The sequence below is a fragment of the Sander vitreus genome, chromosome 4 (genome assembly GCF_031162955.1).
Source record: "Sander vitreus isolate 19-12246 chromosome 4, sanVit1, whole genome shotgun sequence".
Taxonomy (NCBI): domain Eukaryota; kingdom Metazoa; phylum Chordata; class Actinopteri; order Perciformes; family Percidae; genus Sander; species Sander vitreus.
The window spans coordinates 8,026,031-8,048,010 of NC_135858.1; the positions used below are offsets into that span (position 1 = coordinate 8,026,031).

At 41.3% G+C, this 21,980-nt stretch overlaps 1 protein-coding gene across 8 annotated transcripts in view; it reads right to left on the reverse strand.

The window, feature by feature from the left end:
- The window catches only part of celf4 (CUGBP, Elav-like family member 4), an 81,717-nt gene that overhangs the window by 52,167 nt on the left and 7,570 nt on the right, over positions 1–21,980 (reverse strand). For all 8 annotated transcript variants that reach the window (XM_078247381.1, XM_078247382.1, XM_078247386.1 and 5 more), the window contains exon 2: positions 7,023–7,105. In XM_078247381.1, coding sequence (XP_078103507.1) covers positions 7,023–7,105 — 83 coding nt within the window. The remainder of the gene's footprint in view (positions 1–7,022; positions 7,106–21,980) is intronic.

Consider the following 21,980-nt stretch of genomic DNA (forward strand, 5'->3'; position numbering starts at 1 on the left):
TAAAACGTAGGCCCTCTGTAGGCTGTAGAAGAAAAAAACATGAGAAAACTAATACACTTTGATGAGTTTATCAACAAACAGTGGACTGTGTTTAACTCTGAATATATTACAAACACTACCTTCAGGAAGTCTTTCTGCATTTGCACTGTCTGTTGATTTTAATTTTTATTGCTGGCTTATGACCTGCCAGATTCCGTCTGAATGCTGCCTCACTTAAAAGCTTTGCTGTGGTTTGGACACTGGATGTGGTTTATTCTTTGGTTACACTGGCTACTGCCAGTGTCTGCTGCTCTTTCTTTTTATTGTTGGGCAGACTGAAATACGTTTCTCATTATATCTATGAGTTTACAAAAATCAGTTTTATTCGTGAAGCATACATCCTTATTGATGCTGCTTGTAGTTTTGGGCTAACACTTGCTTGTGCATCGCTCCAGCATTCTGTCAATGACTGTATATCCATTAATTGGAATGTGTAATGTGGCAAATGGTTTTCTTTTGGATAAGGGTGATTAGGGTAGTTGATGAGGTGAAGGCTTGGGGAGAAGGAGGGGATGTTTTAACTCCAGGGCCTGCAGCATTATTCATGTGGACATGCAGCTATTTCTCCTGCACACTGTACCACTAATCTAAATCTACAACAAGGAGTGAACTACTGTACTTCAAATCTACTACAAATCATATCAATCGTCCCCCTCCCTCCCTTCAAACACCACTTCACCCACTTCACCTGTAGAGCCTGGCAGTTATTGACCAATGAGGGCGACTGATTGAGAAAAATCAGCCATGAAACTGGGTTGCAGAAGCCAATCAATGCCATATCTCAACTGAGAGAAGGAGGGGCCGGGGGAGGGGTGGTGGGAGTCGAAAAAAGAAACAGACACAAATCAGTTGGTATGGAGGCACCTCGACTATACCTCTCCTCCCTCCACTACTTCCACCACTCATTCTCTCCAACCTGCCTTCATCAACCCCTTCCTCTTTCCTCCCTTCTACTATTCATTTGCTTTTTCGTCTTTTCTGTTGTTTGTTTGCCCCTGGGCTGAAAACTCTGTGTGTATATGTGCTCCATTATGTATATATGTGTGTGTGTGTGTGTGTGTGTGTGTGTGTGTGTGTGTGTGTGTGTGTGTGTGTGAAAGCGCTCTGAAATGAGGCATTGATTCACAGTGTTCTATATTTTCTCATCTGGCATACTATTACAGTGTGAGTCAATCAACGCTGTATTTCTCTCTCTCTATCTCTCTCTCTCTCTCACTCCCTTTCTCTCTCTCCCTCTTTTACTTTCTCCCTCTTTCTTTCCCCACTCTCTCTTTCTATGAGTATCAGAGTATCATGTTGTTGAATGAAAGTGTTCACGAGGAGTGGTGTATGCCGTTACAAGAGACAGGTTTGGAGTGTGAGTGCATGCGTTGTGAGTATCAGTGGTGTGTTTTGTACCTGTGCATGCTTGTGTGTATTTTCTATGGATTATTCTTACTTGGAGCACAGTGCTAAGCATCAGGGGCGCTTGCTCTTTTTGTGCGCTGTGTGTGGGCATGTAGTGCTGAGGCACTGCATACTGTAATTCTTACAGTGTGTTTGAGTAGATGCCAGATCTGTATTTTTATTATATTTTTTTGTGTGCGTAAGTATTTATACGTGTGAGGGAGGATTTGCTGGTGGGTATTTGTACCCTGTGGTTTGTACACACACTGCAGTAGCTCGAGCTCTGCAACTCCACCCTGTGACCCACACATACGCAAACAACCACACACACGTGCGCACAGAGAAACACATCCTCCCACTCGTGAGGACTTTTGCCAGAATCAATAGAGGCTTTCTAATGCCTCCTGCTGTAGTACGAGTCTGAAACTGGAGCGAGGGATCACAAATATGGCAGCCAGGGCCCGACGTTTGGGACGCGCCCCATTTTAGGCCTGCCTCACTATCTCCAAAAAAACCTTCTTCATTCATCTGCTGAATAGCTTTGTACTTCTACTTAGGAAACACAACTTTTTCACTGGTGATATCTTGAATTATAATGATGATGATGTATTTTTCACATTGGTGTTTTGTGCTTATTTCCAGGACGGGTTATAAAACTTGCATCAGTTATAGCAATTTAATGTATTTTTGGTGACTTAGGTCTACAATAACTCTAATGTCCTGCAGTTGGTCGAAACAGCAGTGAAGTACTGAACGTCAGAAAGTTGTAGATGCTGGAGATGTAAAGAAGCTGTCTAAACCCTTTCAAAGATTCCTGCCAAAACAGATCCACACTGACATATTATACAAAATACTATAGGACTCTATTCACAATAGGTTTTATATATATATATATATATATATATATATATATATATATATATATATATATATATATATATATATATATATACACATATTTTTTATATAACCTATGTATTACAAATTTCAATATGCTCATTGTACCTAAAATATGCACTGTACAGCTGCATTATGTTGGAGAAAATAAATCACAATTAAAGGACTCAGATTGGGATTTACTAAACCAAAGAAAAATGTCACAGTCAACAGTCACTCTAAATAGATGCACTATCTTTGTGGGCCTGTACGTCTGTTCTGTCATCCATCCATGATTTCAGGGAGTTTGTGGTGTTTCTTATCATTCAAATGTACTTGAATGATTTGAATGTCCTTAAACAATGCAGTGATTTCCACGTGGGTAGAGTTGATTTAATTATGGTAACAGAAAGTTGTTTCCCATTATCATAATCCTGTGTACCTGGAGTTTGTAGCACTATAATGGAATGAGGGATTTGAAAACAATGTGTCATCTATCACAAATAGTTCAATGTCAGTGTCACTTTAACATTAATATTTTTGCTTGTCGCTTGTTTACCCAAAGTCTCTCCTGACACTGCACCTGCTCAGTTGTGCGCGTACACACACACACACACACACACACACACACACACACACACACACACACACACACACACACACACACACACACACACAGACACACACACACACTAGGCAGACCTTAGTACTTTGTCTGAGCTACACTGACAGCCTACAGCTATGCTTACAGGGCATTTCCTCTAGGAAGCCAAATCCCCTCTTCTCTCGGCTCACCTGGCAGCGAAAGAAAAAAAGACGGCAGAAAACTTTTTAAATGTAAGGGTTGGGGAGCAACTTTGACGATAAAAAGCGCATCAGGACGCGAAGTGAAGGGGAAAGAGGCTTTAAGGGGGAAACAAAGGGATTTCATTTGCAGGGTTTTGGTTGTGTTGGCCTGTGAGTGGGGGATTGATAGAGGATGGAAGTAGGGAGAGAATAAGTAGGTGAAAAAAAAAACCTGAAGGAACGGCGGAAAGAGGGTGCATTCGTGTGCCATAAAACGACCCACTGCCTTTCCCAGGGCCAAGTCCTCGCTCAGTTTCTAATAAACTCATTTATTCTGTTTTGCTGGTATTACCTCCACCATCAACAAAAGACATCTCCTTGTCTGCCTCTCTAAATGCTCTGCTTCAGGGTTTGTTGAGCATCTAGGTCTGTCCTATGGCATTACCTTTGTTTACTTAACGTTCACCATCGATCAAATGCAAACCTGACTGTCCTCCGCTGGCAAAGACATTGCTAATTAGCATTTCCTTCTAAAGCAATGTTGATTGCAATTGACTGATTACATGTTGTTGATGTATCACTATGTAGCAAGTGAAGCCAGTTACAGGCTCTTTCCCTTAAAGATGTAAAGACAGAATCCTTTAAAAAAAGTTGTTTTTGTGCCCATTTCTTCTGGCCCGTGTCAAACAATAGCAACAAAGGCAAAAACATAAATCGGCAGCACATTTTGTGTGAACACGAAATTGCACTGGTTTTGGCCAAATATTTAATCTCTCTCTCTCTCTCTCTGTCTCCGTCTCTCCCTCCCTCTTCCATCTGAATAATATGCCACTGGGAAGTGAAAAAAAACCAGAGCACGGATCCCCACTCCTCCGCTCTTCTCGGCTGCACGTCTGTGATGTCATAATCACTCACATCAAAGACTGTGCGCTCAACACGGCGACTGTCAGCTTCCCTGGAGGCGTCATTAAAAACGAACAGAGCAAACCGAGCCAAGCCTGACAGAGACACATCAAAACTTCCGAACAGGCACATACGCAAACATGCGCAGGCCGGTGCGTGCACACACACACACACACACACACACACACACACACACACACACACACACACACACACACACACACACACACACACACACACAAGCGTGGGTGCATATGCATTCAGGTGCATGTACACTCAAACATGAACTAACTGAAATGTATTACAGACACACATGCACAAGCTCACACACTAATATGTAATCATCAAATCATCATGTATACACTAAAGAAAAAGCTCACAATGCATATAATCCCTCATTCACACATACAGAGACTCACACACACATGCTAACAATTGAATGTCTACCTCTTATTTGCCAATGTCAAAAATTCCTCATTCTAGCATGCATGAATAGGAGCTAAGCATCAAAACAAGACATGTGCTGCTTCCAGCTGCATTTGTACATGTGAGTAGTAACATCCACAGCATGTGAACATCTGTTGTGAAGATATGCTGTCATGATGTACATTCATGATGCACACTCATGTTGCAGAGCGTGCACATGTACAAAATAGCCTACATCCACCCGCTCACACGCTCTTCATCCCTCTCTGTCTATCTGTCACACCCTTGCCCACATGGATGCACACACACACACACACACACACACACACACACACACACACACACACACACACACACACACACACACACACACACACATACACACACACACACACACACACACACACACACTCATTTACACAAACTGGAGGAAGGACTATAAATAGTATGCCTATGATGCGATGTTGTGTGTGGTTTCTCCCTATGGGTTTATATGTGTGACTGTCAAAGTGAAGAGAGAAGGAGGCAGTATGGGGGTGTGGGGGGATGAGTGGCAGAGGAGGAGGACGGATATTTAAGAGAAAGAAGGACTGTACTCATGTCTGGTCTACAGCCAGTGATTAAAGGAGAATTCCGGCCAATTTTTACGTTAATCTTGATCGCTATAGCTATGCGAGTACTTTCGATAGAAAAAACCCCGACCCGAATCAGTGCAGGTAACACGGAGAAGCTGCAGCTACGTACTACAAGTGTCCCCTGAGCTAAAACGGCAGTGGTCGGGGCAAGTTTTAGAGTGCCTTTGTGCCTCTTAACAGACACAAAATGCAATTAATATGTCTGTGCCACATGAACAGGGCCCTTACGTGTCAACAAGATGCGTTTTCAACTCAGACATTGTTTAAATTCACCTACCCCGGTCCCTGTCTCGATCCTGCCGGTAGCTAGCTTGCCCTGCTAGCTGATAGCCGTTAGCCGGTAGCTGCTAGCTGCTGTCCGGTGAGTGTATTCAGACAGGCTTCTGTGATAATCATCCCAATAAAAATCCACGGAGCGGCGGTGGTGTGGCTATGTCCTCCAGAGGACAGTTCATGTCACATCTTGAAGTGTATTCCCCCCTAGCTGCTAGCTGCCCTCCGGTGAGTGTGTACAGCCAGATAGCCGTTAGCCGTTAGCTGCCCTCCTGTGAGTGTATTCAGCCAGTATTCTGTGATAATCATCCCAATGACAATCCACGGAGCGCCCGGTGGTCTGGTGGATGTCCTGCATAGGACAGATCATGCCTTCGCAGCGAAAGGTTTAGATTATTCCCCCCTTAAAATAGGTAATTGAGCACTGTAGTGGTTATGACCATATCAGTGACTATGTAACTACATGGAAACGGGATAAACGATGTCTGTGGCTTGCACAGTAATAGCGTTACTGAAGCTTAGCTGTAGCATCGCGCTGTCTCTTGGGAATTCAGTTGTAACAGGAAAAGGTAAACAGTAGTGTGCAGATTGGAACGTAGTGTGTGAAGAGCGGAGTTGTTTATAAGGGAAGAAGCTTGGAGTAATGTAACTATGGAGAATATAGCAGATATACAACACACGGAAGAGCCTTTTGAGTTTGATGGTCGTCCTTATTTATTTCGAACCCGAGTATACAGACGAAGAACTAGCCTCACAAGAGTTGGAAAGAACGAGACAGACAGAGGGGAAACAGGCAGATGAACTTGCTGCTCCAAGCGCAAGCTAAAGCTAGCCTTCAGTAACTGGAGGACATAGCACACCACCGCCGCTCCGTGGATTATTATTGGGATGATTATCACAAAAGCCTGGCTGAATACACTCACCGGACGGCAGCTAGCAGCTAACAGCTAACGGCTATCTGGCTGTACACACTCACCGGAGGGCAGCTAGCAGCTAACAGCTACTACCGCAGTACTGTTTATTTGAATACACTTCAAGACGTGACATGAACTGTCCTCTGGAGGACATAGCCACACCACCGCCGCTCCGTGGATTTTTATTGGGATGATTATCACAGAAGCCTGTCTGAATACACTCACCGGACAGCAGCTAGCAGCTACCGGCTAACGGCTATCAGCTAGCAGGGCAAGCTAGCTACCGGCAGGATCGAGACAGGGACCAGCGTAGGTGAATTTAAACAATGTCTGAGTTGAAAACGCATCTAGTTGACACGTAAGGGCCCTGTTCATGTGGCACAGACATATTAATTGCATTTTGTGTCTGTTAAGAGGCACAAAGGCACTCTAAAACTTGCCCCGACCACTGCCGTTTTAGCTCAGGAGATGCTTGTAGTACGTAGCTGCAGCTTCTCCGTGTTACCTGCACTGATTCGGGTTGGGGTTTTTTCTATCGAAAGTACTCGCGTAGCTATAGCAATCAAGATTAACATAAAAATGGGACGGAATTCTCCTTTAACAGAACATGACAAGCATGGCAAATACAGTCAGTCCCCTTTTTATTTGAAATGAATATAAGGCACTATATGTTAAAAATGAGCATCTGTGTTTGTGTGTATGCCGGAGTGAATCTTAGAAGTTATGTAAGATTATGTAAGATTATGCTTCTGGGTGGACATGGCGTTCTTCGTGTATGACTTACCCCTGGCAGGGTCTTCTGCTCGTGCAATGCATTCTGGGCTCTCAGGGCTGACTCTCTGGCACAGTAGGTAAGGAAGGCACAGCCTGAAAAACAGCGAGAGAGAAAGAGAGAGATGATTATGTTATGTGAACTGGGGACAGAGAAGGAGAGAGAGACATGGGAGGGGGCTGCACCAATCGCCTGCGAATAGCCAAAAACAACACACACACACACACACACACACACACACACACACACACACACACACAGTACTGTACAGTAAGCCTGCAGCCATAGCTCTGACACTGTGTCTACATGGCCACACTGGGAATTGGCTCATGTTTGTGTGTGTGCCTGTGCATGTTTGTGCACAGTGAACTGTATTTCAGCGACTGAACAAACGGAACATTCCTTTTTTACACAAATGCAATCCATATGCATGCAAAAAAAGACATGAAAGTGAGACCAAAAATTGTGGCTTTGGAGATACGACGATTTGTGCATTATGTTGCGTTAGAGCCATTCTGCTCGCAAAACACATTCAATCTGACTGCTTTCTCCCTGGCAGTCTGAAATAGCAGTTATCCATTCGTCCATCGCACTCTTCTGGCTGCTGTGACAGGGATAGACATTTCCCTGACAGCTTCTCTCTCTCTCTCTCTCTCACCCCCCCCATCCCCTCTCCTCCCTCCACCCTTCATTTCTTCGTCTCTGTGCTCCATATGTTCCAAGACTACCCACAATCCTCGGTTTTGTTAGCACCTGGGCTGACATGTGGGGGTGGAAGGAAGATGGAGACGCAGGAGGCAAGGAAGAAGAAGAAGCCGTGGGGGATATGTAAGCAGTTCCCTCGCCACCCCCTTTTGACAGCTAGGCGCACGCCACTGTCAGAGAGCTGACAAACTGTCAATCTGCAGATCAAGGCTAATGATTCATATGTTTGACAGTTTAATAAAACACTTACAAAGACAATCGCACAATAGGCTGTTGTGACACAATTCAATATGAGGCAAATATTCTAGCTGGTGTTTTGCATATTGTCTTTGTTTAAGAGTTTGGAATTTTTTTTAACTGAATGAAAAAAATAATTTAAATTCAATTCAATTAAATTCAGTGAAAGAAAACAATCATCCACAAGGGACAATTAGTCTCTGTGTTTGCACAGTGATGATATTAGCAGACATTTGAAGCATTCAAAGGGTTCTTTTAGTTAATGGGGTAGACACAAACATGACAAAAAAACTCCTAATGCACTGGCTTTTGGGTAATTTCTTTCCCATTTTTTTGGATCACAGAAGTCTACATGCACATATTTACAAACTGTTCCCTGCTGTCATGTAACTAACACGAGCACAAGGAAACAAAAGAACCACAGTTTGTTCTGGGAACATCAAGGGCTGAGCCGACAATTCTCACAGACCCATTCCCCCAAAAAACACAAACAGTGCAGATTATAGATAGCCCCTTCCTCTTAAAGCTCTTCCCAGTTGTACTTTTGTTAGTTCTTTTTGCATACTGGGGGCTATTTATTGTTGAGGGCAACACCATGTACTCTATGTAGAAGCAGCATGCCTCCCATCCTCTTGGCTCCGTGTCTTTAACCCCGGGTCGTCCTGATGGTGGGACACTGGGGAGCTCTGCCTGTTGGTGTTTTTAATTAACGGGTCTCTCTCTCATTAGGCGAAGTGGGAGCTGGCCGTTGACAGCTTGGCTACCTCCTCATCCTCTCTGGGCCTGTCGTGTTAAAGCTACATGCCGGCACCTTCCCACAGGAAACACACGCAAGCCTCTTATTCACACGCCTGACACTCACTTGCATGTTTGGAGTGCAGTCACCCACAGCATCCAGAATATTCAGTAATGGAAGGAGTATTCAGATCCAGCAATACCATACCTCAATAGAAAAATATTCCAAAAATAACATATTATCCGTCCGTGTTATACTATTATTTATTGCACTTTTGATTATTACTTTATTTCCTGTTTGGTTAATCCAGTGGTTCCCAACCTTTTTCATCTGATCTACTCCCATAGCCCTGTCAGACGAGGTCAAGTTAATGCAAGCCTGTAGAAATTATATTTATATACTACAAATCTCTACAAACACAATTATTACAAGACATATAATGGCACCAGGATGATGTCTTCCATTAATTTAACAAGGAAAATTTGCTAATTCACATATTTGCCAAGTTGCAAAAATGTTGACACTGAACATATCAGTAGATAATTTGTTGAGAGACGTGTCCTGTGCACTTGGCCTTGTAGCCGGTAGATTACTGGTTATTATGACAATAAAAATATACACGTTCACACACACACACACACACACACACACACACACACACACACACACACACACACACACACACACACACACACACACACGAAAAGTGACAGTCTACAAACGTTCAATTTATCATCATTGTCACAAGTCAGATGCTGGCGGCGGCTCTAGTATCTGACTAAGACCCATATTGGCCCAGGAGAGAGAGATAAGCTGTTTGTTTCTGCTGTCAATGCTGCCAATTTGGTTTCCCATCACTTCAAATTCAAATCAACAGCAGCGCAGAGGGGATCTGAGAGAATGTGTGTGTGTGAGACGAGAGGAGAGAGATGGGGAAGAGAGAAAGAAGGCAAGGGAGCAAAAAGAAAGAGGGGGAGGAGAACAGCAGAGAGGAAAAGCAGAACAGCGAGGGATGTTCGGTAGGAGAGGGAGAGGGAGAGGAAGAGGGAGAGGGAGAGGGAGAGGGAGTAGATAAGATCACCTAGCTTTTGTGAACACCATCCCCTTGTGTCCTACACTCGCTTCTTATCTCAACCGCTGCAGACACACTAAAGGGACACACACCCACAGAGAGAGAGAGAGAGAGAGAGAGAGAAAGAGAGGGGGGGTGGAGTGAACGACAGAGAGTAATATGGAGAAGAAAAGGAGAGAAGATGAAAGAAAGCAGCAAGGGAATGGTGGAGACTATGAATACTTACTGGTGAGGAAAGAAGAAGAGACACAATCTTCAGTGGTGAAATCCACCAACTGTCACCAGGCCTCATTTAAACGACAGCTGTGTTGGACCACATAGAGCTTTGACCTTGTTAACTATGGGGGACATGTACTTGGAGAGCTGCCTTTGCTAGATGTAGTTTCCCAACAAGTTGACTGTTGGGGAAACTATATATATTCATATCTACAGAGATGACATTTGGTTTTTAAGTCATCTTCTTCAATATATCAATATATTTAAAAAACAACATTGTTAATTTGATTTGATCTTACTCTGATATGGCTGGCAGGTTTCATGAGTTATGAAGTGATGTAACTGAAAATCAATTGTAATATTTTGCCAGGTTTTCTACATGACTAAGCCAAATTTCAAGTAAGTAGTATTTCAGGTATTCTAGCCTTGGATGGGTAGGATAGCATTTGGACAATAGGGCCATAGCCAGGATTATTATTATATTATTGTTTTTATTTCATTTTAAACATACAATAACTGATTTCATTGGCCACATCACTTTAAAGTTGATACGGCTAACATTATAGCAAGCAGTTGCCTATTTACACATCAAGCAGATACATTAGCACTCATTTGGAGTCCAGTTTCTCGCCACCTGATGAATACGAGTCTAATATTCACTCTTCCTTTAGCTCTGTTTTTGGTCTCCACCAACATCTAAATATTCTAGCTAGTTGCTAACCTTTGGTGATGGGCAGGTAGTGTTCATTGAGATTTTTTTCTCTAAAAACATCTGTCTGCTGCTGCTGGAAACAGCACTGATGACAACAGTAAGAGTGAAATCAAAACAGTGAATTTGTTCTAACACCAAAATAATGAGTCAAAAGATGTTAAAATGCTTCGTACTACTGAGGGGAACTGCAGAGTGGGGGATAATTCTCTGTGGGTTCCATCACTATGAGCGATCCCTTTCACATACACAAAGTCATGTGATCCAAACCTTTTTGTTTATAGCCGCTTTAACTCTTGGTGGCAATGTCTTGTTATCATATTTAATTTAATTTATTTTGTGCCTAAACACAGTCAAATCTAAAGATTTTAGTGTGCATTGTACATGTAATTACAGAATGTAAGGTTAATAAAAAACCCAAATTCCCCAAAATTATAGAGAGACCATCTCACCTCTCGGATCTCAGTGGTAACTATTGCCCTGGATGGGGGACACTCCAATCTTGAAATCCTCCTTTGAAACTAATTATATTTTCACTAAAAGTATAACCACTAATGCATTCCTGAATTAGTGCTTTGCAGCATTACTGGACACATGAATTACTTTTTTACCAGCATGCATTGCCTGACACCACCCAAGACTAGAGAGCTTGGGGACAATGTTATTGCACAGAATTCTCTAATTATCTTGTGCCTATTAATTCAGGGATTGTAAAAGGCTGACATAAAAAGTTCCCTCCTCTCACTCTATTCTTTTATTCCCAGCCACAGATGGGGAGAAACTCCCAGTGATCATTTAAATATTTCAGAACATCTTGGTAAGAGCCTAAAAAGAGTCAATAGCATTAAAAAGCTTCATCCACAGCGCGGCAGAAACTCCATGCTGCATAGTCCTGGAACTCTGCCTTGAAAAACTTTGGCATGAAACTTTGTTTGAGGCTGTCCAATTTCAGTCAGTCAATAGAAATCTCCACATCTTCCCCTACCTCAGTGCTGTTAGCACTTATCTCCGCCTGAAAGGGTTGACCAATGACAGCCTTTGCTCAATAAACAGAAGAATGTTTTTTTTCTCCTTTTTAAAAGATTGACCTTAAGACAAGAACATTCTGACTGGATTTTTGTGAGTGCTAAGGCTTAGATAAAACTCTTCAATTTACTCTTGAAATGGGTCAGAGTAAAGACGAAAATTCTTGACTCATTGTGTTCAGAGAAATAATATATAAAGCCTAGGTTTTTTAGTTATAATGGTGAAAACGAGTACCACTGAGTGCAAAAGAGGAACAATAATAAGTGTTGTATTAACAGAGTTCCTGATTCCTGCAGAATGATACCCTTGCCCTTGTACTGCTGCAACTGGGAGACTCAATATGAGCCATGTAATTGTTACTATTCAGCTCGTAATTTCTTTAAAACATCCTCAAAATGAAACAGGAAAAAAATGATACTTGAAATGCAGCGAATTTCACTTTTGGAAATAATATATACACAGCTATTGCAACCATGATCTCTGTTTTTGTATAACTCTGTTGTCTCTGTGGAAAATGTGTCATTATAGTGCTATAATGATATACATTACATTACACAAATGATTTGGATTGATCAAAGTCTGGTCTAAGTGAAATATCTACCACAGAATCTGGCATCAAAGTGAAAAACCCAGACAAGCCCTCGCACTTTTGGTTCTGCGAGGAATAGTAATTCAAGAAAGTTAGCAGCAGTCGCTCATATCCCCTTCACCTTTGCTGACCTTTCAGATCATTACTCACAATGGAAAAAAGAGACAGAGGATAGAGGCTATTTTAGGGGACACGACCAAGGTCTCCAGGAACACTCCAACTTTCTCCCCGTATCAGCTTAAAATCTTTAATTGGCAGCTGTAAACCCTGATTAAATAAGAAAGCACTTTGACGCCCACAATATGAGCTTGGAGAACGCTACTGTACTCTGTGTGAACAAGGGGAGAAAAAATTAGAACGTCAATTACTGTTCAGAGACCACATCAAGCATTTGTTTCATTCTATAAAAAAAAAAGCCTTAAAAATCAGGAGCTGTTTCGTCGACTAATGAAGGCTGGTCTTGAGTATGATATTATTTCAGCGGAGTGAGCCAGAACTAAGGGGCAGTATTATGAAAGGGGAGGTGAATTCATTTATAATGGGGTGTAATAGCAGTCCCAGCTCTCCTATAGGTATATGCAGATCCCTTAGTTCTCTCTTCGGGGGAACAAGAAGAATCTGCAATTTAGAAACATGCTCCGAGCATGCCGCAGAGGGAACTGGAGAGCAGGAAGAGACAGAGCAAAAGTTAATAACCAGGTGACGGATGAAACTCAAATGGGCCACACTACTGTACATCTGCGCCATTTTTTCCCCATTCTTAAAAGTGCAGGACATAGTCATTTAGAACAATAGCTAAATTACTCTCCGAGATGAGGATATGAAGAAATAACCGTTATTATACTGTATCCTAGGTGAATACTGAGTTCTGATTGACTGTGGGGTGTCAAATAAATTTGAATAACTGGCTATTTCCTGCAAAACCTGTTATATCGTCATGCTGAATGTGCTCTGAGGGTTGAGTGTTACTTTTCAGCAAGACACTGAAAAATTGCCTGAATACATTGCTTAGAAGTTGCCCAAAAATATGCAGATGTGGGAATAAACACCTTTAATGACCATAAAAGCTTAGAAAAGCACTGATTTCAACATTAAAACTCAATAAATACATGCCACACTCCTGTATCTGCACACAGTGGTACCTTTAGAAAGCTATAACAAAACGAAACAAAAAAAAAGACCAAGAGAGTTGGATGTAGGCAACCTCCATATTAAAATGCATGCAGTAAACCTGAGATTACAGGTATTAATAGCAAATGCATGCAAACTAAAAATGTTCTTACACACTTTGTGCACTTCCACATTACAACCATAGATACATTTACATGTTTTATGACATTAAAAAGGCGAGAATGAATTAGCACCTTAACATTTTATTTGTGTGTGTGTGTGTGTGTGTCTGTGTGTGTGTGTGAGAGTCCCTGAAGATAACAAGTCCCATCTCTCGCCCTGCTTCCCAGAGTGGCCGTCTCTAAGCTGTGCTAATCGATTGGCGAAGGAGGAAAAAGGGCCAGCTTAAATGTGTTGCATGTGAAGGATTTACTGGAGAGCAGAGCCACTGAATCAATGGCGTAGAAAATGCATCATTAGGACAGTGTCGTCCCCCCACACCACCCACCAACATCCTCCCTCTGCCCCCGCCGTTCCCTTTAGGGTCGGGACAGAAAACACACGCAAACGCGCACATTTATACCCACACACTTACCAAACTGGGCTTACATGTGACGCTTGAGTGTTCGTGCCACTGAGTAAAATACCTTCCAAATCAAAACTCACACTGTGTGCATCACAGGTAACAGAAATGCTTGAACACACCCTAATTTCATAAAAGCTCCACTGATGGCAAAACACACACACCGACCACTTAAAGCAGTACCCAGTACCCAGGAAGACAAATTATCTCACTCTCATCCTACCTCAGCCATTTTGTCTGGAAATCTTTGGGAGACCCAAATTTAGCTTTTCACAATATGAATAATTAAATGTGGAGTGACTCCTAAGATGAACCAAAAGTCTGCACCATAAGGTAAGCTACCAGGTTGGGTACTTTGGGGAAATGTATTGATGCTAACTAATATAACAATGTACGACTGCTAACAGATGGACCTTTTTTGAGCATTTTCATGCCCAACAAATGTTCAGTGTTTCATTTGGGAACTTTATATTTGGCAGAGTGGAAAAAACTCTGAAACAGTATTTAGACCACCATGGGACACTAAAACTCTCATCTGAAAACCAGACAAGACAGCACTTAAATGCTGAATGTCTTGCTTCATCTCTTCTGAGATTTACGTCAGGGCTTAAGAAGACAGAATATACTAGCCCAGTGTCACAGATCTACCAGTATGTTCAGATTGGACGATTCTGCACCTCATGATCAATGTCCAATGCAGCAAGTAGATGTGGAGATTGGGGTTGTGGATGGACAGATAGCACGCCTGGCTTTACAGTAATGCACGAGACTGAAGTTCACCTCTTGTCACAAACTATAATTAATGTTTGTGTTTTTATTACTGTAATTTTAGCTATGATTTCCCTAACCTGGAACAAGCATTAGTATTATTAGTTGTCTAACTATAGTTTATTATAGCTGCCATAACGACGATCTTTCCCTTACCTTAACCATAATGTAGTTTATACACACATCTGCTGCTAATGTTCTTTTGTGTGTGTTAAAGGGGGTGGGTGTGTGTGTGTGTATTTTTTTTTGGGGGGGAATGCTGTACTTCCCAACTCTGGGATAATAAAGTAAAGTATACTTTGACTTTGCAGATTTTGCAGAAAGTTAAAGTTGTAAAAACATTGGCATTGGACAAAACAAACATTGTCAGCAGGTGTATTTCCATCCACATGTTCCCTGTTTATCTCGATTAACCAACTCCCAATATTCGCATAACAGTATTGGATGAAAACGTGCATTCATTTGCATTATCTTTTGCCGATTTTCTGGAAAACTGGTAACTGAATATATATATATATATATATATATAGGGTTTTGCAAAATTGCTCTTGTCTGGCAATAGGGCTGGAATCTGAAGACACTGAACCATTAGACTGATATATAAAATGCACAGAGAGAATATCATTTTACATGTTTTAATTTCTGTTTTTATGAAGCTCTGTATACTGGGAGTGGGCGAGATAGATAGATAGATAGATAGATAGATAGATAGATAGATAGATAGATAGATAGATAGATAGATGTAAAGAGGGCATATTGTGTCAACAGTCAGACGAAGACCTGGCAAAGCCGATTAATCAAAAATCTGTCTACGGGTGAATCATGTATCACTAAGAAGACAAAGTGCTTTAACTCTGTCATGGGAGTGGTCCCATGTCTCGTCCCACCGGTAAAACACTTACAGGATAAACACTCCCATTAATATTCCTCTGAGCACCTCTCCTCTCCACTCTACTCGTGTCTCTTCTCCTTTCCTCTCCCTGTCCTATTATCCTGCCTCGGCGGACATCCTGTCCTGCCCCGTCCGCCTTGCCAACCTGCAAGATGGAAATGAGAGGACGATCCAAACTCAGAAGGGGGAACATGAATCATTACACTTCCTGTTGTTGCACGCTGTCCGGGGAAGGAAGAGAGAGAACACCCCGGGGCTCCGATTGATTCCGGAGACTTAATTGGGTGTATTAGCCAAGATGTTGGGCCCCGCAAGCAGGCTCCCAGAGGCCGCTGAGTCTCTCCCACTCCCGTTCCCACTATTCTGAAGGAGAAAGCCTGCGTAATTGTTTTCCCTCCATCTTCTGTGTCATTGTCAGATGGGTCCTGCGGGATTATTAGCAACCCCAGGTCCCTCAATAATTCATCCAGAGCTATTTATACACAGATGGAGAGTCCTCTAAAGTCTCCCCCAGTGAGCTTATCTGACGCTTAGACAGACAGAGAGAGAGAGAGAGAGAGAGAGAGAGTGATGAGGAGAAACACTGCTACAAAGGGAAAAGCAAGAGTGAGATAGAATGAGAGAAAATGGGAGGGACGTACAAAGGGAGTAAAGAGGCTGGAGAGAGGCGATCATGAAAAGAAATGCAAAGACGAAGTGAAGCCAGTCTGACAGTGGATAAAACAGTGAGAGCGTTTTAGACACAATGACAATGTTTCTGGTGTGCATTGACTTTCAAGGTGAAACTCTCTCGTCTGCTTTGCCAAAGTGAACAAAAGCACCGTCCCGGGAATAGCACACCCTTACACAAAACACATTAGTGGCTTTTAATCTTCCCCCCTTTTTCCTCCATTTAACACAATTAAGATGTTTGCAAAGCTAACATGGACCACTAGTCGCTATAGGAAGGACAGATGAAAGACATTTAGGGATTTCCATATGCAAAGTAAACATTTATCCGTCCTTTCTAACGTGTCAATGCGTAAGACCAACAAAACAACAGCCAGCCATTTCTTAAATCACCTAATAATTCAAACATAACATTAACTCATTAGCATATTAACATTAGTGCATGAAGTAGCTTCTAAGCCCGAACAGATAGTGGTTGGGCTAGAGGCTGCATGACTGCATGCTTATAATGGCTTTGCAGGTACCTGTGTCTTTCAGCCTGCAAGTTGAGGAGACATTTTGTTGTTGTCAGGCTAATGAAGCCTTTGGCGCACAAAGTTGATTTTCAAAGTCCTTTTGTTGGAGCTCAAGCCACAGATAATTATATATATTCATCCCCTTTGGCAGTCATTTTTATCCAGCTCATTTAGAAAGCTTGGCTTCGTCTTGGACAAATTGGGACATTGAAAGGCAGATTGTAGTGATAGTTTTTACATTTTGCATCGATGGCACATTAATCAGGGCAACTATAGCTATGGGAAAAGACTTGCTTAAACATCCTGTGAAAAAAACTGGTCATTTGTCTGTTGAAAATAGTATAACAAAAGTTATGTCATCTAAACTAGATTATTTCTGCTTGTATAAATGGGAATTGTCTTGTACTGTAAATATATAATAGACCATAACATGAGAGCTCCTAACTGCCAAATAAATTACAGTATATGTAATAAATCACAAACAAGTGTTTTTTTTATTTACAGGCTTTTGTGAGGGATTGCTTTACAGCTCATAGTAACAGATCCATTTACTGAAGTGCATCAGAGAGAGTCACCTGAATACAAACTGATATTTATAGAAGTAGAGCTTTTAATTAGAAACTTTGTTACGCTAGCTGAGCAGACTCAGTAAATTATTTACTTTGTCTTGTTTCTTTTTGATGATTAATTGGAATTAGTTTGATAAAATAATAACGTCAATGTTGCAGGGTAAAACATCTTCATGTTTTGCATGAATTGAAACCACTTTTAATGAAAATATTTTTGGAACATGACGTTGGAAACTAATTCTCCATTTTGATTTCAGGAAGTGGACTTTTGTTAGCTTTGGGAATGCCAATGCCAATGCCAATTAATTGCTAGTGCCTAGTGCGTCCTCATGGTACTGACAAACAATCCATAGAGGAGTGCATTGTTTTTTCTCTCGCTCTCTCACACACACACACACACACACACACACACACACACACACACACACACACACACACACACACACACATGTTATAATATTTTCTGCATATGCTCACGTGTGTATTATATTTTTAGATCATTGTAATTCACATGTGATGGGTGACAGACAAGTGAACAAACCCAACTGCAAAAGCAAATATGAGCTTGTTTTTGTTCATGTGACACACACACACACACACACACACACACACACACACACACACACACACACACACACACACACACACACACACACACAGGGAACGCCAAGCTTATCATCTAGCCGAAGCTCACAAACACACACGCCTGCACACACAGACTTCTCTGTCTCTATCTATAAACCCATGAAATCATTCCACACTAAGTAAAGCAGGGTATGTATAGGTTTGGCCAGGATTCCCATCTCCTGTTCTGTGATTAAAGGACCAAACTAATGGGCTCTGTCTCGTTGGGAACCTGTATGGGGCTAGGGGAGACCTCAGAAGCCATTAAATTGCAAATCTGTAATAATTTGCTGAAGGCTTTCTGTCCAGATCAATCCCTGGGCTGATTTGTGCATTGAAGTAAGCTCTGAATGGCCAAGCACAAACCCAGCTGAGCCCACCGGCTTGCCAGTCAAGTCAGTTTATTAGAAAGCACACTCTGAATACACACAGGGCCATATTTACTTTACAAGAAACCACAGTGCAAACTTGTGCTTTACTTTTCATTTAATTTGTGCCAGCAATCGGCGCAAAATTAGGGGCCTGATTTATGAAGGCAGCAGCCAATCATTCAATAAGCAACTAGGCCAGTCCTCCAAGTGAACTAAAAGACATAAAAGGTACAGACAGTGGTCTGAGGTGTCTTTAAAAAGCACACTTAAAAAAGAAATAAAAATGGTTGAAAAACAAATACTTACCTAAAATGTATTGAAATAACCTAATAATAACAGTTATCTATATACATGTTAGTTTAAAACTAATATTTAAATACACTTCTGAGAAAATTAAGCAATAAAATGCATACAAGAAAAGATTTATTCTGAAAGGAAATACTAGGTACTGCAATAGAAATAAATAATATAAATAAAGAATTCTTTTACTATAGCATTAGCAGCTCACTAAACGCCACGTTCAAGTTAAGCTTAATAGCCACAACTCTCTTTCTGCTCTTTGTCGGACGTAAATATAATACTGAAACACTGTGTTTGTTTCCCATTGGCTGCTGCTCTCTATTTTTGTTATATTTTCTTTTTGAACTAATTCAGTGAAATGTTTATTGATTTCTGTAGAATATGTTACAAACCCATAACAGTTTTTATCTGCTTTGAGGTAGACAACCGCCTCTGCAAAAGTGATCCTCACAAACAGCAATAACCTGCTTAAATCCAGCTGAATGCCAATCATTCACACTTATTTGCAAGAGCCTTTCTTAAAGACCTTAAAAATGTATTTATGTACATATGTACATATTGTATATATTTACTAGGGCTGTCAAAATAAATCTGAGAAAAAATAACATGTAAAAAAAAAATAACGCGTAAAAAAAAATGCAGATTAATCCATCCATATTGACGTTTGACCCGGAGCCGTTCTTGCCACCATTCGACTGTAAAATGAAGGAGGGAGACGAGAATGTGCTGCCTGGATCATTGATTGGAACATTTACTTATACAAATCTTCTTCCTGAATAGTGTTGGGTACCGAAATCCGGTGCCACTGATATGTCTGCACTTCTCTCTGATGCTCTGAAACAGACGTTACAGGCAACACAAACACCACTGCACATGATGCTAGTTAACACTATACTCGACAGCAGCTAACGTTAGCCTACTGCTAGCTAGTAGCTGGATTAAAAACGGTTAAAATGCTGACAGCTAACGCTAAACGGTGTAAAGTTTGTCTGTATTTCACTGTAGAGGATTCAACACTGGGGTGTAACAATCTGCAGCTGCCGAAGTCGGAAAAACACAGACGGTGCGTTCAATGAAACTGGTAATTTACAGCCTCGTGGTGCATTCAAAGTTATTGTTAAATGTCCTTTTCCCATCTGGTGGTTGTTTTTGTTGTTCAACAGCAATTTACTAGTGAAATAAGTTATTGTTATAGTTATTACATTATTATTAAATAATTATTTAGATGAATTAATCACAGAGTATGTAATTAATTAAATTCAATTTTTTAATCGATTGACAGCCCTAATATTTACATACATGAACACTCAGTTCTCTGTCAAAGAAAAAAAACAGTTGGCTTGGATTTGGTGGTCCTTGAACAGCTAATCAGAGTTCTGTGCTTTTCTGTTCTTTTTCTAAACAATTCAGCAATATTTTAAGTATATATGTAAGTAAACATTCAGCTCTTTAAAAGTGTAAAGACAACACAAGGGGTCTTTCATTTTTATTTTAGTTACTTGGGAGTACTGGAAATAAAGAATAACAATGGTTTGTCCAGACTTTGTATCACCCAAAATGTATCAAAGATATTCAACCTTTCAGCTGCTGTGTGTGGATGGCAGTGATACTGAACTGTTTGCATATCAGTTCGGTATCACTGCCATCCACACACAGCAGCTGAAAGGTCCAAAAAACTTCACTAAATTGTTTTGGTGCCTAAAGATAACCAAGTAGTTTTTGTGCCTAAACCTACCAAACTGTGACTGTTTTACAATGTCAACAACATATTTAGAACCACAACCATTACGTTCTCTGGTGTAGATATGAGGAGGGAAAATGCTCCTGTGGGTCGTATTTAGTGCCACCAGTAGGGCCGCTAATTTATGGAACACTCCTGAGGGTCATATTAGAGGGTAGGAATAAACCTATATCGTCATATGGTGTGGAGAACTTGTGCTTTGCACATGCACACTCATCTATTATTGCAGAAGCTAAACTTTAATACTATACTACTGCACTGTCACATTAATATTGAACAGTGTACATGAAAAGTGCAGGAGCTAACATACACAGAAAAAAGATAGATTGACAAATATACAGTAAATCCAATTAACATGTTTTCAGACACCCATTTAATATGGAGGGCACCTGCTTATTTACCCCAGGGGTGGCTGGAGCTGCAGGGGTCTAATTCTGCTCCCATCCCAGGAAGGTCATTCTCCCTTCTCGAGCCATGATGGCCAAAGAGTAGCGCTTAAATCTGGCAAAATGCAGCCTATAAATTACAGCAGAGGACAGAGAGGTCAAAGCCTGGCATGGAACTGGGCCAGAAGCTATCAATCTGCCGGGGCCAGCGAGGGCGACATCTGTCTCTGGGACTCCCTTACTCTTTCTACTTGTCTCTGTCTGTCGTTTTCCTTTCCAGCTTTTCAGTCTTTTCTTCTCAGCCCCTTCCCTCTTCCTTTCGTTCCTTTTGCTCACTCTGTGCCTGTCATTGAACAATTTCTCTGTGCCTCCATTTTTAGTCTGCACCTCTCTTTACAATCTCTGCTCTCATTCTTGTATTATATTGCTCTGCCTCTTGATATTCTTTGTCTGTCTTTGTGTGCAACCCCCCACCCGAACTCTCGTCCATGGATCTCCCTCGCCTCTTTTTCACGCATTCTCTTACATCATCCCTGTTTCAACATCTCTCTAATTCTCCTTGCCTCTCTCCCTCGCTCTCTCTGTCTTGAGCTCTTTGTCGTTTTACGCACTCTTGCACCATCTCCCTCTGCAGCGATATGTTTTGGTCTATCTGCTCTCCAACCAGCATGATAGGATAAAGCCTTGATGTACTTTCCCTCAATGTGATGCCAATATCATTTGAATCGTAATATTTGATAGCAAAAGGCACTGATTTGCAGTTTTTGGAGAATGAAAATGGAATGATATGGACCCAGTGGGTATCTAGAAACAAATGCAACATTTGAAATACAAATTCAAAGCTGTTCAGTTGCTTTTTCTCGTTCAGAACGGTTCAAACTAAATATATTACTGAAATATAAAATGGAACAAAGCTTCTCTGACCTGAGTTGCTTACGTCAGATATCCCTCTTGCTTCTGTTAAAGGAGAAGTAGTAGTTTAAATGTAGGATGCTGACTCTGGGAGACAAAACTTGTCAACCCTAATCGACAACAAACATTTATTTTTGGTTTAATGCTTCTGCTAGTTTCATCAGAGCTTGCATTAGATTTGCCAAACCTTCAAAAACTTCTGCATGACTTATTATTCCTCCTCCCTTTTCTGAATCAAAC